This window comes from Panthera uncia, chromosome B1, assembly GCF_023721935.1.
Source record: "Panthera uncia isolate 11264 chromosome B1, Puncia_PCG_1.0, whole genome shotgun sequence".
NCBI lineage: Eukaryota > Metazoa > Chordata > Mammalia > Carnivora > Felidae > Panthera > Panthera uncia.
The window spans coordinates 84,325,692-84,343,198 of NC_064811.1; the positions used below are offsets into that span (position 1 = coordinate 84,325,692).

General features: G+C 35.8%; 1 protein-coding gene across 4 annotated transcripts in view; it reads right to left on the reverse strand.

The window, feature by feature from the left end:
• CENPE (centromere protein E) overlaps nucleotides 1-17,507 on the reverse strand; it is a 79,460-nt gene that overhangs the window by 27,203 nt on the left and 34,750 nt on the right. For 3 of the 4 annotated variants that reach the window (XM_049630946.1, XM_049630945.1, XM_049630944.1), the window contains 16 exons: nucleotides 14,878-15,081; nucleotides 12,900-13,058; nucleotides 10,889-11,179; nucleotides 10,611-10,769; nucleotides 9,348-9,638; nucleotides 7,307-7,597; nucleotides 7,001-7,159; nucleotides 6,498-6,785; nucleotides 6,242-6,346; nucleotides 5,778-6,065; nucleotides 5,030-5,188; nucleotides 4,348-4,629; nucleotides 3,546-3,704; nucleotides 2,147-2,416; nucleotides 1,359-1,517; nucleotides 904-1,194 (listed from right to left, as the gene is read on the reverse strand). In XM_049630946.1, the coding sequence (XP_049486903.1) occupies nucleotides 904-1,194; nucleotides 1,359-1,517; nucleotides 2,147-2,416; nucleotides 3,546-3,704; nucleotides 4,348-4,629; nucleotides 5,030-5,188; nucleotides 5,778-6,065; nucleotides 6,242-6,346; nucleotides 6,498-6,785; nucleotides 7,001-7,159; nucleotides 7,307-7,597; nucleotides 9,348-9,638; nucleotides 10,611-10,769; nucleotides 10,889-11,179; nucleotides 12,900-13,058; nucleotides 14,878-15,081 (3,555 nt within the window). The remainder of the gene's footprint in view (nucleotides 1-903; nucleotides 1,195-1,358; nucleotides 1,518-2,146; nucleotides 2,417-3,545; nucleotides 3,705-4,347; nucleotides 4,630-5,029; nucleotides 5,189-5,777; nucleotides 6,066-6,241; nucleotides 6,347-6,497; nucleotides 6,786-7,000; nucleotides 7,160-7,306; nucleotides 7,598-9,347; nucleotides 9,639-10,610; nucleotides 10,770-10,888; nucleotides 11,180-12,899; nucleotides 13,059-14,877; nucleotides 15,082-17,507) is intronic. The other variant, XM_049630947.1, reaches the window with a different exon arrangement.

The window sequence follows — 17,507 nt, forward strand, 5'->3', positions numbered from 1 at the left end:
TTCTTGAGGGTTCAATTGGGCTTTTTAAGACATGTGATTCTAAATACCTACAGTCCTACTGGATGAACTTCTTTCCTCTGTGTATCTGGCCACTTCTCTAACTGAGGGACGAGACGAGCCTATGCCTAAAACTCTGTCACGTAGAGGCAGAGAAATGGCGCACTTACTCTTCTACAGATCTAGTCCTTCAAATATTTCTTCCTTAAGGGTAATGTCATTTCCTGGTGAAAAAGCCCTTTTAAAAATTACATTAAAGAAAATAGTCTGCTTTATGTAACAAATCTTTTCTTAAAAATAAATAAAATGGGGGGCACCTGGGTGGCTCAGTCGGTTAAGTGTCCGACTTTGGCTCAGGTCATGATCTCACTGTTCGTGAGTTCAAGCCCCGCGTCAGGCTCTGTTCTGACTGTTCAGAGCCTGGAACCTGCTTCAGATTCTGTGTCTCCCTCTCTCTCTACTCCTCCCCTGCTCACACACTGTCTCTCCCGCGTCAGGCTCTGTTCTGACTGTTCAGAGCCTGGAACCTGTTTCAGATTCTGTGTCTCCCTCTCTCTCTACTCCTCCCCTGCTCACACACTGTCTCTCTCTCTCTCAAAAATAAATAAAGATTAAAGAAAAAAAAAAACTATTTAAAATAAAAAAAATAAATAAAATGGTATTTTCTGAAAAATATTTTGGCTTCTTTTAAAACTGTATTTTCTTTTGTGTGAAAAATTATAGTAATAGTTTTCCCATTATCCTTCCCTGTATGTAGAAGTTTCCAAAAAGAAAAGAAAAAAAAAAAAAAAACCCAAAACAACAAAAAACAAATCCCCAAGCCCCACAACAAAAAACCCAAATTGTTCCCCTTGTCAAGAAAGCTTGATTCTTACAGTTGCTAGATAAGGAAGATTCTGAACTCACTCTAGCTATCATTTCTCTTAACGTTTCTCTGAATTGGTCTCTTTCCATTTTCAGAGACTCTTTTATCCTCCTTAGCTCATCTCTTTCCTCAGCTACAATTCTGAGTTCTTCAAGTCTTTTATGAAGTTTCTTAGTCAAGTGTAAGTTATCCGCTTCCACACTTTGCATAGATAAAGTTTGGGCCTCAAACTGCTGCTTCAATCGTTCCATTCTGTTTATATTTTTATGGGTTTTATTGACATCTTCTTTCATTTTAAGAAGTTGAAGCTCTTTTTTCTGAAGTTCTTGTATCTTGAGATAATTATAAAACAAGTTAGAATGCAAAAAGAATTCCTGTGTCTATTTGTTATATATGTACATCTATTTCTATCTCTAAATATCTGTATTTATATTCTTTCTCATTCCCCAAGTGATTTTGGACACAATTACTCCCCAAAGAACAAAATGACATGTACCTTTTTCTGTAATTCATCTTTAGATTTATTTAAACTCTTTTGAATATTTGAAATCTGAGTTGTCTTTTCTGAAACTCTCTGCCTGAATTTATCAATAGTTTCTTGGTATTCTTTCAAATGCATATGGGCAACTTTTAGTTCTTGTTGTGTTTCTAGATCCTTCATTATTAGAAGAAATGAAGAAATATTATGATGTAAAGGCACATTACCTTTTCTTAATGATGAACTAGTTAGACAAAATCTTAAAAAATGCATGCTCCCAGTTAAAAACAAGCAGCACAGCACCCCCAAATGAGAGCAGTACAGAAGGCTATAAAGTCAAGTCCCTGTCCCCAGCCTCACCCATCGTAGCTGGGTTTCCTGGTGAACTCTGCCAACTGCTCTCCTTTCTCTCATACCATTTGGACATCATTCTACATCACTATCACAGAAAGAGGGCCCTCTTCTCATGCTAAGTACTCCATCATACAGACGAACCCCACTTAGCCAGTGCCTTATTAGTGGACACTTGGATTGCTTCCAGACTTGTCAGCACAGACAACGTTGCAGTGAGCGCTGTTGTATTTCTGCCCAAATGTGTGAATATATTGGTAGGATAAATTCCTACAAAGTGGAATCGCAGTAGCAGATATATACGCTGATAAATCTTTAATAAGGCGTTGTCAAACTGTCTCCCTGAAAGTTTATAACATTTACAGTTTCACCAACAGTTATTATTTATTTCCAAAGAAGGAAGCTTCTTATACTAAAAACATGTTTATTGGACAGGTAAAAAGAGTCCAACTCACTCTAGCTATGGTTTTCTGTAGGTCTTCCTTGAGCTGGTCTCTCTCCAATTTCAGATTATCTCTTTCTTTCACTATAGATTTCATTTCTTCAAGGTTTTCATGAAGCTGCTGGGCCAAATTTAAGTTCTCCATTTCTATTTTATCCAGAGTTAAACTTTGGTCCTTGAATTGTTTCTTTAATCGCTCTATTTCAGACATTTTTTTCTGTGTCTCACTGACATCTTCCTTTAACTTAAAAAGTTGATGTTCATTTGCCTTAAGTTGCTGAATCTTAAGATAAGCATAATATAACATGTTAGGATACAGACAGTTTTTAAGGGAAGGATAAAAAATAGTTTCGAAATTAAGACAGTTTTCCCATGTCACTCATTAATATTTTGCATAATTCCACACAAAACTTATTTTCTTTTGAAGTATAATATACATAAATACACTAATCTTAAGTGTATTGCTAAATTATTCTCCACATATGTATACATCTATATAATTACAACCCAGATTAAAATATCAAACATTTCTAGCACCCCTTAAGGTTCTGTGTGCCCCCTCCTAGAGTTAACCACTATTCTGAACTGTTTTCATCCTAGATGAGTTTTGCCTGCTTTTGAAGTTAAAAATCACGGGGCGCCTGGTTGGCTCAGTCGGTTAAGCGTCCGACTTTGGCTCAGGTCATAATCTCATAGTCCATGATCTCGTGGTCCGTGAGTTTGAGCCCCGCATCAGGCTTTGGGCTGACAGTTCAGAGCCTGGAGCCTGTTTCAGATTCTGTGTCTTCCTCTCTCTCTGACCCTCCCCCATTCATGCTCTGTCTCTGTCTCAAAAATAAATAAACGTTAAAAAAAAAATTAAGAAAAAGAACTGTCTTTAAAAAAAAATCACAATGTATTTATCCATTTTCCTGTTGACAGGCATTTCACTTGTTTTCCATTTTTTGCTGTTATGATTAGAACTGTTATGAACATTCTTGTACACAGCTTTATGTGAAAGTATGCACTCTTTTTCTCTCAGGTACATATCCAAGAAATAGAAATACTGAGCCATAGGCAGGTGTATGTTCAGCATTAGTAAAAACTGTCAGGATGTTTTCAATGTGGTTAAACCATTTTACATCCCCATATGAGTTTAGGCACGAATAAATCAAATACCCAGGGGCACCTGGGTGGCTCAGTCGGTTAAGTGTCCAACTTCGGCTCAGGTCATGATCTCACGGTTCGTGGGTTCGAGCCCCGCATTGGGCTCTGTGCTGACAGCTCAGAGCCTGGAGCCTGCTTCGGGTTCTGTGTCTCCCTTTCTCTGCCCCTCCCATGCTTGTTCTCGGTCTCTCTCTCTCTCAAAAATAAATAAACGTTAAAAAATATATAAATTAAATCAAATACCCAAACAAGCACCTTCTTCATACCTTTTCTTGTAATTTAGCGTTTGAATTTTCTAAATCCATTTGTATATTTGCTATTTCATCTGTCTTCTCAGAAACAATGCCCCGGAGTTTATCAATAGTCTCCTGGTGCTCTTTCACATGCATGTGAGCAATTCTTAGTTCCTCTTGTTTTTCTAGGTCCTTTGTCATTAGAGAAATTTTAAGAATGGTGACATAGCTTAACATTAACTAGTATTTTTTTTTTATAAAAGTGATATTTTCTTAGTAAAAATAATAAAACTATTACTTCTTAAGCTACATCTTAGATGTTAGAAAGTTACAAGCTTTCCCTTCATCCCTTTCCCTGTCCTCACCTCCCCACAATCTACTCCTACTTTCCAGAGGCAAATACATGATACATATACTATTCTACAGCTTGCTTTTCCCTCTAAGTTATTTGGGCTTCCAAATTAGAACATCCAAACCTATCTCATTTTTTTTTTTTAATTATGTTGCACAGTATTCTGACATACTGTTCATATTTACCCAGTTTCCTTCTGATGGATATTTAGATTGTTTCCCAATTTTTATTACAAATTGCTACAATGGACACCTTGTGGTGTGTGTGTGTTTGTGTATGTACATAAATATACATGTAGGATGAAGTCCACAAAGAAAATACTGCTAACAGAATTAAAAATTTTGAAGAACAATACCAAATTACCCGCCTTTGTAAAAGGTTCCATCAGTTCACTCACATCAACAGTGCCACTCACATCAAAGCACGGTTCCCTGCTGTCAGAAAAACACACATTTACTCACTAGCAGAGGAAGAGTAACTTACTTTAGCCTCTTTTTCCCTGAGGCTTTTTCTGAGCTGGTCTCGCTCTATCCTAAGGGTTCCCTCTGCTCTTCTTAGGCCATCTCTCTCCTCAGTAACACATTTTATTTCTTCAAGGTTTTCATGAAGTTTCTGACTCAGCCTTAACTTCTCAGTTTCGACACTTTCCAGGGTTGAATTCTGGGTCTCTAATTGCTTCTTCAATTGCTCTGCTTGATACATATTTTCTCTGAGATCATTTTTTACCTTAAGAAGTTGACGTTCTTTCTCCTGAAGTTCTTGGATCTTAAGATAATCATATAATAAGTTAAGATATAGATTGATATTAATAAATAATACTTTCTTTTTTTTAAAAATTTTTAATGTTTATTTATTTTTGAGAGAGAGAGAGAGAGAGAGCCAGTGCAAGCAGGGAGGGGCAGAAAGAGAGGGAGACATAGAATTTGAAGCAGGCTCCAGGCTTTTGGGCTGTCAGCACAGAGCCTGATGCAGGGCTTGAACCCACAAACTGTGAGATCATGACCTGAACTGAAGTCGGATGCTTAATCGACTGAGCCACCCAGGCACCCGATAAATAATACTTTCTAAATTAAGCAGGCAAATCTTTGTCTATGATTTTAGGCTAATTCATATCCTGTTTCATTACAAAAAAGACCTAATGTAAACTCTCAAATAAAAACCATACCTGTACTTTTAAGGCAGTATCTGTGTTTTCTAAATCCGTTTGCATATTTGATATTTCATCTGTTTTCTCAGAAATAATGTCCCGGAGTTTATCAATAGTCTCCTGGTGCTCTTTCACATGCATGTGAGCAATTCTTAGTTCCTCTTGTTTTTCCAGGTCCTTTGTCATTAGAGAAAGGAAAATGATTTTTTAGAGTGACAAAGTTCAAACAATGTGTGGAAAGATAGAGGGTAAGAGGTAAATATGCCTCCCACCCCCTTAGGCCTCATCCTCTAGTTACTCTTAAACATCAATACATGTTAGGTACATTAATCCATAACTTACCCCTTTCCTTAAGAGGATACTTCCAAATCACCACCATGGCACTGCCTCATTCTTTATCCATGGCTTAGTACTCTATGGTCTGAGTTTGCTGCACTCATTAACCAGTCTCCTGCTAATGGACAGTTGGTATTTTCCCTGGTTTTTGTGGTTTGCTTTGATTTGTTCTTACAACTTTCTGCAATGAATATTCTTCTACAGATATCTTTGCACAATTGCATTACTGTGTGCAGGATAAGTGGCTACAACTGGGCTTTCTGAGTCAATGAATAAACGTATTGAAATATTTGGAAGATATTATCAAATATCCCCTCCTCCAACCTTGCATAAGGTTGGACCAATTTTACACTCATACCAATCCTATCGCCCGTGGTTCTTTTAGGACACAGTGTCATATTTACTGGATGGGAGAAAAATAGTAACTCACTCTAATTACGGTTTCTCTCAGGTTTTCCTGGAGCTGGTCTCTCTCTACTTTGAGAGTCTCCTCTACACTCCTAAGATCATCTCTTTCTTTTGTAACAGATCTCATTTCTTCAAGGTTTTCGTGAAGTCTCTGAGTTAACCTTACATTCTCCTTTTCTATATTTTCCAGAGTTGACTTTTGGGCCTCAAATTGGTTCTTCAAGTATTCTATTTCACACATTTTTTCCTGAGTCTCATTGACAGGCTTCATCTTAAGAAGCTGATGTTCTTTTTGCTGAAGTTCTTGCATCTGAGAAAACAACAAAACAAGTTAGGACATAGGCAGAAATTTTTAGGAAAGGGAGGAATTGTTTCTGAGTCAAGTGAATCATCTTTACATTTTATCTAATGTATGTAATATTTTCTTCCACAGGGATATGAGGAACACAATAATCAGATGTCAGTTTCCAACTTAATAAGACCTACCTTTTCTTGTGATACAGCATCTGAATTTTCTAAATCTTTCTGAATATTTGCTTCTTGATCTGTCTTCTTTGAAAAAGTCCTTGTACTAATGGTTTCCTGGTACTCCTTCAAAAGAATATAAGTAGTTTTTTAGTTCCTGTTTGATTTTCAGTCCCTTTATGATTGGATAGAAATTAATAAAGCAATAGTGAATATCACTGTTAACCACTTTACCACTATTTCATACCTAAAAAATCATTAGAATAAGGAAACTTACTTCAGTTACAATTTCTTTAATGTTTTTTTTGAGTTGGTCTCTCTCCATTTGAAGGGTCTCCTGCATCCTTTTCAGTTCATCTCTTTCCTTAATTATAATTTTTATTTTATCTTGACTTTCCTTGAGTTTCTCGGTCAACTGGAGCCTCTCGCTTTCTATACTTTGTAGTGATGAATCTTTGACTTTGAGTTGTTCCTTTAATTGCTCCAGTGCACTCATTTTCTCCGGAGTCTCATTGATTTCTTTGGTGGTAATAAATTGTTCCTGTTTCGCATGAAGCTCTTGGATCTTAAAATAATAATAAGTTAATAGCTAAAATATACATACACACAAATTATGCTTATATATGTGTGTGTGTGTACACATATAATACGTTTTAGTTTTTGAATGAAAAGAACTCACAATGTTCTCCATAACAATTTAGTATGCAAAAACAGTTTCTGTAATTCAGTTAGCTAGCTCCCTCAGGTTTTTTTCCTACACTTCCTTCACCCCCAATTTACCTTTTTCTGTAATTCATCATGAGTTATTTCTAATTCTTTTTGAAGGCTGGACAGCTCATTTTCCGTCTCAGAAAGATTCACTCTTAGCTTCTCAATAGTTTCCTCCTGTTCTTTCATGTGACGATGAGCAACTTTCAGTTCCTCTTCAGTTTCCAGGTGCTTCATTATTAGAGGAGATGTTAAGAAATTTACAGAAACATTATAACCATTATACTCTCTTTTTTCCAAAGGTTTAGTTTTTACAAAAATATCTGCTTACAAAAGTAAAAAAAAAAAAAAAGCACATGGGGGATGGATGAAACTTACCTTAGCTATGATTTCCCTCATGTTTTCTTTGAGCTGGTTGCTTTCGGACTGAAGAACTTCTTGTAGCCTTTGTATGTTGTCTCTCTCCTTAGTTATACATTTCAGTTCATCACGACTTTCCTGAAGCCTCTCGGACATCTCGAGCTTTTCCACGTCCATTCTTTGCAGGGCTGACTCTGTGGCTTTGAGCTGCTCCTTCAGTTGCTCCTTCTCGCTCATCATTTTCTCAGGTGCGCCGTCTTCTTCTTCCATATTGAAGGACCGTTCTTGTTTGTCTTGAGCCTCTCGGATCTTAAAAGAATAAAACAACAAGAGAATTGACATCCAAAGATACTTTATTTTACTTTCAGAGAAAAGAAATCAGGACAGTTTCTAAAACAAGTAAGTCAGGACTCCGTGGCTCATTACAGAGCATTCTTTCCACTCTCCTACTTGTCATCACTCAGGTACTGAACACTTCTTTCCTGAGGGCTCAGTGTGCTGTCAGTATCCTACCAGAGGTTAGAGATAAATTGGTAAATGAGACTTATATGATCCTTGCCTTTTTGAGATTTACACTTCAGAGGGAAAGATAGACATTATGCCAAATCTTACCAAACAGGGGTGCTGGGTTCTTGCAGGGTTATGTGGCAACCTAACCAACCCTGAGTGGTTAGGAAGGGCTTCCTGGGGGATGGAAAGCTTTGGTTGAGACATGAAAGATGACAGCAGTAGGTGGGCAAGGCAGTAGGGAAATGCTGCAGGCAGGGAGACCAGAACACCCAAAAGCCATGAGATGAGGAAGCACAATGCTGGAGCATGATGAACAGGGGTAAGATGAGCAGAAATAAGGCTGGAGACCAGCAAGGTCTGGGATCCAAGGCCTCATGGGCCACGTGAAGGATTCTGGTCTTTGGTTCAAGAGTAGAGATAGGTTATTAAAAGTTTATTTTATTTTATTTTTATTTTATTTTATTTATTTATTTTGAAAGAGAGAGAGTGAGAGAGAGAGCTGGCTCAGAGAGAAGGAGAGACAGAATCCCAAGCAGGCTCTGCTCCCTCAGTGCAGAGCCCGATGCAGGGCTTGAACTCACAAACTGTGAGATCATGACCTGAGCTGAGATCAAGAGTCGGATGCTTAAATGACTGTGCCATCCAGGTGCCCCTATTAAAAGATTTTAAGAACAAAGGATTGCTTGGGCTCAGAATGAGGAATGAATTAGAGAAGTATAGAAATGAATACTGGGAGACCAGTAAGAGGCTACTACAGAAAGCCAGGGACAGAAATAATGGTGGCTTGGATTAGTGTTGGCAATGAGAGAAAGAGGGAAGATTTCTCTCTCCCTTTCTTTCTCTCTCTCTCATAGACACACACACACACACACACACACACACCTTAAAATCAACAAGGTTTGGTGCTTGGATTATAAGGTGAGTGTGAGGAAAGGATATTGGGAAGGGTGATTCTCAGATTTCTGTCTCAGGTATTGAGGAAGTGCTTTATGAGATGCTACAGGAATAGATTTAAAGAAGGAAAGAAAATAGTTTTTCTGGCTTTATCCTTTCTTATAATTTAGCATTGCTTTTTCTAAATCATTTTAAATTTTTTTTTTTCAACGTTTTTTTTTAAATTTATTTTTGGGACAGAGAGAGACAGAGCATGAACGGGGGAGGGGCAGAGAGAGAGGGAGACACAGAATCGGAAACAGGCTCCAGGCTCCGAGCCATCAGCCCAGAGCCTGACGCGGGGCTCGAACTCACGGACCGCGAGATCGTGACCTGGCTGAAGTCGGACGCTTAACCGACTGCGCCACCCAGGCGCCCCTCTAAATCATTTTAAATATTTAAGAAGACAGCTGTCTTCTCTAAAACATCTCTCAATTTCAATAGTTTTTTTTTAGTATTTATGAGCAATTTTTAGTTCTGTTTCCAACCACTTCATAATTGAGACATTTAAAGAAAACACTGTAGTAACATTTTAACTATAACACAAGTGCTTCCTTTCCCAAAGACTTGATTCTTACAAAACACTTGTTCAATGGAAGGAAAGGATGAAACTTACTTTAGCCAAAGTTTCTCTAATGTCTTCTTTCAACTGGTCTTGTCCAGCCCGAACTGCTTCTTTTCTCATTCTAAGGTTGTCTCTTTCATCAGTTAGAGATTTTATTTCATCATGACTTTCTGGAAGTTTTTCAGTCAACCCAAGCTTTTCCATTTCTATGCATGCAGGGGTCATTGAATCCTTGGTTTTAGATTGTTTCCTTAATAGTTCCAGTTCATCCCCTGTTTCCTGAGTACTACTGACTTCTTTCACATTAGGCAGTAGTTCCTGTTCCTCATGAAGCACTGGGATCTTGTAATATGCATGGAATACCAAGGTTACTATCTGGAGAGCATTATCATAATTTTTCAAATTTTTTAAAGATGAGAATACTGTCCCTAGAAATAAAAGTTATCTTGATCCCATGACCTATCGTGGATCACAAACTCACAATTTATTCATTTTCTCTTGATTCCTACTAAAGCTATCCATGGCCTTTCTGCTAGTCACATTCTGCCGTAACTTTCTTTGTTTCCAGCTTACATCCAAAGTGAATCAATTCTTATACCTAACTAACACCGTTAATTCAGCCAGTTGCACACGTCTTCATTTTTATACTAGTTCTCAAAGGCTATAGGAGAAAAAACATTGTTTTTATTGAGATTTTATCTCAATAAATGAATGGTCCTTAATTCTCAGATGACCTCCCATGCCACTTCTCATATTCTTTTATATGTACAGACCATTTCCTATGGTCATTAGTGGTTCCATTAACTTTGCATATCATATTTCTGCATTTGTCCTGCTGGAATTGAAGGATTATTGTATATCCCCAAATTAGGGGGAGAGAAGAGTGTCTTATTCATATCCACAGTTTCAATGGCTGGTACATAGTGGACTTTAACATATGTTGGTTCAGTTATCCCAGGGTTTCATTTTCTCTATAGCATTTGCCATTATCTCAAATTATCTTTTTCATTTGTTTGTTTATTTACCAATTAACTCTTTCCACTACAAAATAAGCTCTATGGTCACAGAAATTTTGTTCGGCTTGTTCCCATTTTATTTCTATAACCCAAGACCTTGCCTGACACATTAGACACTCAACAAATACTACCCAATAAATGAGCTGTAACAGTCACTACTTAACTGCTCATTTTTCCTTCAAAAAAAAAAAAAAAAAAAAAACGAAACCAAAAAACCAAAAACCAAAACAAAACAACCCCTCCCCCCAAAAAAAAACAAAAAAGAAGGGACAAAAGAGAGAAAGAAGAAGAGACAAACCTTTTCTTGTAATTCAGTACTGGATTTTTCTAAGTCATTCTGAATATTTATCATTTGAGCTGTCTTCTCAGAAATGTTTCTTCTTAGTTCATCAATAGTTTCTTGTTGTTCTTTGAGATGCACGTGAGCAATTTTTAGTTCTTCTTTTGTTTCTAGACCCTTAATTAGCAAGTGGAATTTAAAGAATATTATAACAACATCAACATTGCCTCTCCCTTCTCCAACTGGCTCGGTTTTAAAGAAACATTTACTAGATGAAAGAAAAGGGTATAACTTACCGTAACTTCGAGTTCTCTTATGTAATCTTGAAGTTTCTCTCTCTCTAGGTCAAATGATTCCTGTAATTCTTTTAGATCATTTCTTTCCTTGGTTATGGATTTCAGTTCCTCATAATTTTCGTGGAGCTTCTGAGCCAACTCTAGCCTCTCCATTTCCATATGTTCCAATGTTAATTCTTGGCTTCTTAATCCATTCTTTACATTCTCCATTTCACTCATCTTTTTCTGCATCTCACTCATCTCTTCTTGTACACTAAGAAGCTTTAGCTGTTTTTCTTGTAGTTGTTGGCTCTTGAGAAATAAAATTTTTAATTATCATTTTGCTTATGTTCCCTTAAAATTCTTATGTAAAATATATTTTGCCAAACCAAAATGATTATTATAGTAAACAGCTTTGAAAGTAGAGTAACCTTCTAGGCACAGTGTCTATAGTGGGTTGAATAGTGTCCTACCCAAAATTCAAGTATATTCAGAACTTCAGAATATGACCTTATTTGGAAATACGGTTTTTGCAGATATAATTAAAGTATGAAAAGAAATTCTACTGGATTAGGGTGGGCCCTAAATGCAATGACAGTGTCCTTATAAGAGGCAAAAAAGGACACACAGAGACACAGAGAAACTCCTGTGAAGATGGAGGCAGAGATAAGACTGATACAGCTATAAGCCTTGGACACCAAGGCAGCTGGGAGCTAAGGATAGTTAGAGGAAGGAAAAGATTCTTCCCTAGAGCCTTCAGGAGGAGCATGGTATTACCAGCAACTTGATTTTGGACTTCTAGGATCCAGAAATGTGACAAGAAATTTCTGTTGTTTTTTAGCCACCAAGTTTATGGTAATTTGATACAGAAGTTCTAGGAAACTAATATATTGTCACGAGGTTAATCAAAGAGGTAAAGTGAAAATAAGAAAAACTTGAAAAGAGACTAATTAAATATGCAGGTATACCTGCCAAATAACTATAATTCCTCATCCCTTAAAACCTTTTTGGATCATCTATTTTTATTTCGAAAAAGGTCCTTATAGGTGGCCCATAAAGACACTGAGGCATTAACTTTTACATAAGCCTATAAATTTCACTTCTTTAGGGTGAGTATGAAACAGACAACAGGTTCTAGCAAATTAATTGGGTTATTGTGAAAAGGAGGAGAATTAAGAGAATACATAGGAAAAAAAAAACACTCCACAAAAATACAATGGAAATCACAATATATTATTTATAATGTATGTGGCATAGGCCTTAGAAAAATAGAAAGATCTCAGTGGGTGAATTTTAGAATTACTTGGGCAGTAGAATTATTATTAGATTCTCATCTCTTATACAAATAGTACAACAGCACCTTACTTCTATAAAAGAAGTGACTCAGGAAATTGTAAACATCTAAGAGATGGTAACAGTCACATATCTTACATTTTAGAGAATGACTACCATATTTTTATAAAGGCAGAATCTTTGTGTTATTGATTAATTTATCTCAAGCACCCAGAACAACACCTGGCCTATGGTACTTCCCAATAAGTTTCTTATGAATGAATATATTCCATGATTAGTTTAGATGAATTAAGGCTTTCTCTCTCATCTGAAGACTCCAGGATAATATATCCTCACAAAGGATGTTGGTTAAGATCTAGGTGTGAGTTGAAACTGTCCACGATATTAGCATTAAAATCTGCTCATTTGGGAGATACATGTTATTTCTAGAATTCAGCTCTACTGCCATCAAAATTTATTAAAAAAAAAAAAAAAAGAAGAAGTTTAGGGGTGGCTGGGTGGCTCAGCTGGTTGAAGGTCTTACTCTTGATTTCAGCTCAGGTCATGATCTCACGGTTTGTGGGTTCAAGTCCCTGCATCGAATTCAGTGCTGAGCCTTCTTGGGATTCTCTCTCTCCCCTCTCTTTCTGCCCCTTCTCTGCTTGTGTGCTGTCTCTCAAAATAAAAAAATAAACTTAAAAAAAAAAAAAAGTTCAATCGGAAATCTAATATGGCCAGGAAGGTAACTTTAAAGATTCACCTTTTCCTTTAGCTTTTCTTCAACTTCTGCTAATTTCTCACAGGTCCTAGAAAGCTCTTCCTCTTTCTTCATGGTATGGTTCTTTTCTTGTGTAATTATCTCTTGTTGCCTTTTAAGTTCACCTCCAAGAATTCTTAATTCTTCTTGATTTTCAATCATCTAGATTTTTTTTTTTAAAGTTGAGATTAAAATAAATAATATTAGCTTATTTTTATAAAATCAAATCAAGTAAAAATCAGCATTTACCTCAGCCTAAAAATGAAGAAATTATGCAAACTCTATTGGAAAAAACTATCTTACAAAGAAAGTCAGTCTTTAATTTAATCATATAGGATGTCAAGCATATGCTTTTTTATGCTGTTTCTTTTTTTTTTCTTTCTTTTCTTTCTTTCTTTCTTTCTTTCTTTCTTTCTTTCTTTCTTTCTTTCTAGTAGGCTCCATGCCAAAGTGGGGGTTGAAATCACAACCCTGGGATCTGGGTTCCACTGACTCAGCCAGTTAGGCACCCTTTACACGTTTTCTTTATTGCTCTACTTATATTCTTATCATGAGAATTAGAACTAGATTTATTATTCTATCTTGAGAGGTTGGCTCATTTTCTAGCCTTAAACCAAAGGAGACTGTTTCTAAGCTTTCATGGACTGATTCTGAGACTACAGTTACAGGCTTTTCAAATCCTAGAATGAATGGCTTTGGTTTGGTGCACCAGTTAACAGCCAAGTTCAAAATGGCAGCCATCCTTTGCTAGCATGACTTGGGCTAATCCTAGTTATAAGCTTAAACGTGGCATTCTCAAGTATCATGGCCACAAAAACATTACAAGCTTGAGACCATGATTTTTATCTGCATTCTTATTTATACTCAGCTCTTTTGACCAGACAATCCCAAGAAATATGGAAAATTACACAAAAGTTCAGGTTCTCCTACAACCCACAGCAAACTTCTAAAAATGTTAATTTCAATCCATATATATTATATTGCCCCTAAATGAAGAAACAAAACTAAAGTAGATACGACAATACAGCAAACATTAACAAATAATTAAAAATGAAGTTTAAAAATTAAGACAAAATTAATAAAAGAGAAACATTTAGGTAAAAGATTTAACAAAATATGGACAAGACATGTATACTAAAACCTATAACATATCACTGAGAGAACATAATTTATAGAAAGATATGCAATGGCCAACAAGCAAATGAAAAGATGATCAATGTTCTTAGTCATTAGGGAAAGGCAAATTAAAACAATGAAGTACATACCCAATTGAATGGCTAAAATTAAAAACACCAATAATGTGAACCACTGATGAAGATGTGGAGCCATCAGACTTCTCTCAATTCGCTGATGGGAATGTGAAATGGTACCACTACTTTGGAAATCAGTCTAGTGAATTCTCATTAAGTTAAATATATACTTCCCTATGACTCAGCTATTCCATTTAGATACTTACCCTAGAGAAATTTAAAAAAATGATCATAAAAAGATTTATGTAAGAATGTTTATAACAGCTTCACTCACAATAGCTAAATAGTAGAGATAACTCAAATTTCCATCAATAGGAGAAAGGCTAAACAAATTGTGTGGCCTATTCATACATGGAACATTATCCAGCACTGAAAAAGGAGTGTAAAAAAGGCACAAAAGAGTACATGCTATATGATTCTATTTGTATGAAGTTCTAGAAGAGAAAAAGTGATCTGAGGTGAAAAAACATCAGGATGGTGACTATATGCGGTAGAGAGTAAGAGTAGGACTGACTGGGATGAGATGTGACAGAACCTTGCAGGGTAAGGGAAACACCTTGTACCTTGACTGGGGTGGAGGGTATATAGGTAGAGACATTTGTCAAAAGTCATCAGACTGTGCGCTTGTATCAGACATTTACTGCATGTAAATTATGTCTCAGTACAATTATAAAAACCGAAAACATGCAAAGACAAAAACATATTGTTAAATGTACAGTGCTACATCTTACCATTTCAATATTTTCCCTTAGGTCAGTCTTCAATTGTTCCTTTTCTGCTGTAATACTCTCTAACATTTGTTGCAGTTCATTTTTCTCCTGTATTAAAGAAAATATCTTTCTCTGTTGCTCAGTTAGCTCATTATCTTCAACATTTGCAATCAGTGCTTGAGTATTTTTGGCTTTCAAATTCTGTTTTTTATCTGTGTCAGCCAACTAAAATATGAATAGATTAAAGAAGAATTTCTCAGTTAATAACTATTTGAATAATAATAAAAATTGCCAAAGCTAGTATTACTTATTACTTACCAGGCACTATTTTTGTATTTTGACACATTTAATCTTAACTATAACCTTATAAGGTAGGTACTGGTATTATTTTCATTTGACAGACAAGAAACTTGAGTTCCAGAGAGGATGACAGATCACTTGCCCAAGGTCACTCAGGTTTTGAATCTAAGAGGTCTGGCTTCAGACTCTGTGTCCTTGTACATACTCTTGTTCATGGCTAAGAACTACCTGGACAGTTATGGATAATTAATAATTATCTTCATGTATGATGATAGGTTAACTTAATTTTATGAAAGAGTAAGCCATCTTGAACTCTACCACTTTCTTTCCATCAAAATCTGGAAATGACTCCATATCTTCCACTCCCAACAAATGATAATTTTTGGAAGCAGTCATACTCCCAAAAGGCTGGAGTTTCATCAAATGAGAGGACAAATTAATCTTGCAAGAAACAGATTTCATATTCTAATAGTATAAACCACCTTTTCAAAATATATACTTTCATATATTGGTTAAGAAAAGCATGTTATACACATTCATTTATCCATAAATAGATCTTAAGCAAACGTAACTTAATATGTGTACCCCTTGATAAAGGGAGACAAAGACTGACATTACAATCACTGGTATGAAATGAGGGTATCACTATATAACCTTATATGACCAGGAAATAAATACAGCTCCATATTGGCCACATATGTTTTAAAAAGTTTTATAATAATCTACAATTAACAAAAAATTGAAAAATGAAGAGAAAAAAATTACCCATGTCACCAGCTTCACAGAACCCACTACTAGATTTCCAGAATATGTCCAAAAAAAAAAATTCTAGAATATTTCCTTTCAGAGTTTGTCCATGAAAAAATATATTTGAATATAGTAATTATGATATATATATATATATATATATATATATATACACACACACATGCACACACATCTATACACACACACACACATACAGAATTGTTCATTTTTACTTTTGCTTTTCCCCACTTAGATCACAGGCATTTTTCCCATGCTGTCACATAATCTTCAAACTATAACTTTTAGTAGTTGCTCAATATTCTAGAGTGGGTATGGACAGAACCTATTTTACTTAACTATTTTTTTTATTGTTGGTAACATGCATGAGTTTCTGACAACGGTAACCACAGAGCTAACTACATGAGAAATTAAGGTAAGGAATACATAGTCATTGGGACTAGCTTGTCAGATACCCTAATTCAGAATCTTGCATCTGTACACCCTAAGTATAGGAATGTACACAAAAACAGAGCAGGCTGAGACAAACTATGTAATAATACCCAAGGTACATTTCAGAATGGAATTCAACCTAGCAAGTATTTCAGCTACCACAGATCTTATTATTAAATAAAGAAAAAGAGTTGTGTGCTTTGAGATAAGCTTACTAATCATTGTTTTAAATTTCTGTTGGAACACATGAGAGAAGCTGCATTTCTAGAGAGAGAAATATGAAGCAAGATTGAAAGTGGGCACTCTAAGGGGATTCATTATAGACCTACTAATACAGCCCTCTGGGGTCCAGATGAACAGAAGGGTCCACATGGGATTCTAACATGAACACGATAACAGAAGAAGCTTATCTTAGCCTTCCATCCCATATTTGTGAAACCCCAAGAAACAAAAGAGCCCCAGTCAGACCTTTTTATCAACATAGATGATTCCAGCATAAACTTAGGAACACAGAGCAGCTAAATATAACTCTCCAGTAAATACAACTCTCCCTTTCCCTCACTCCTCTGCTATTGCCCCTTCTCATGGGGCCACATGATTAAAGATTTGCATTTGTCTAAAAGCAGGTATTGATTGTTGTATCTTATTTTTAAAAATCTTTTCAAAAAAGTCTTCCCCTAATGAAAATAAAAGTTATAAATTTCAAATCAAGGTCAAATGCCTTTGGCCCATTTGGTTAATCCAAACTATAGAGAAGCTGAGAACATAAGATACAAAACAAACAAAAATGCTTTCCTAGGAGAGAAGAACTGAAGCACACAGAGTGAGTGGGAAAGCTTTTCCAAGGCAAGAATACTGTACCCTGGGGTAAATGGGAAAAAAAGCTCATTATATAGGGTAATAGTATATAAATCTATACAAAGATTTATTTACATAAGTTGGGGCTTACTGAATTATTCTGAAGTGGTATTTTTTTTTATTTAGTAATATGTCCAATCTGGTGATTTTTCTTGCATATAAAATGTAGTTTAAAAAATTATATAACTGTACGAAACCCAGTTTTATGTATATATGTACATATATATGTGTATACTATTCTGAGCTATGAATGTATGAAAGATTATTTCACCAGTCTCTTATTGATGAATGTTTTC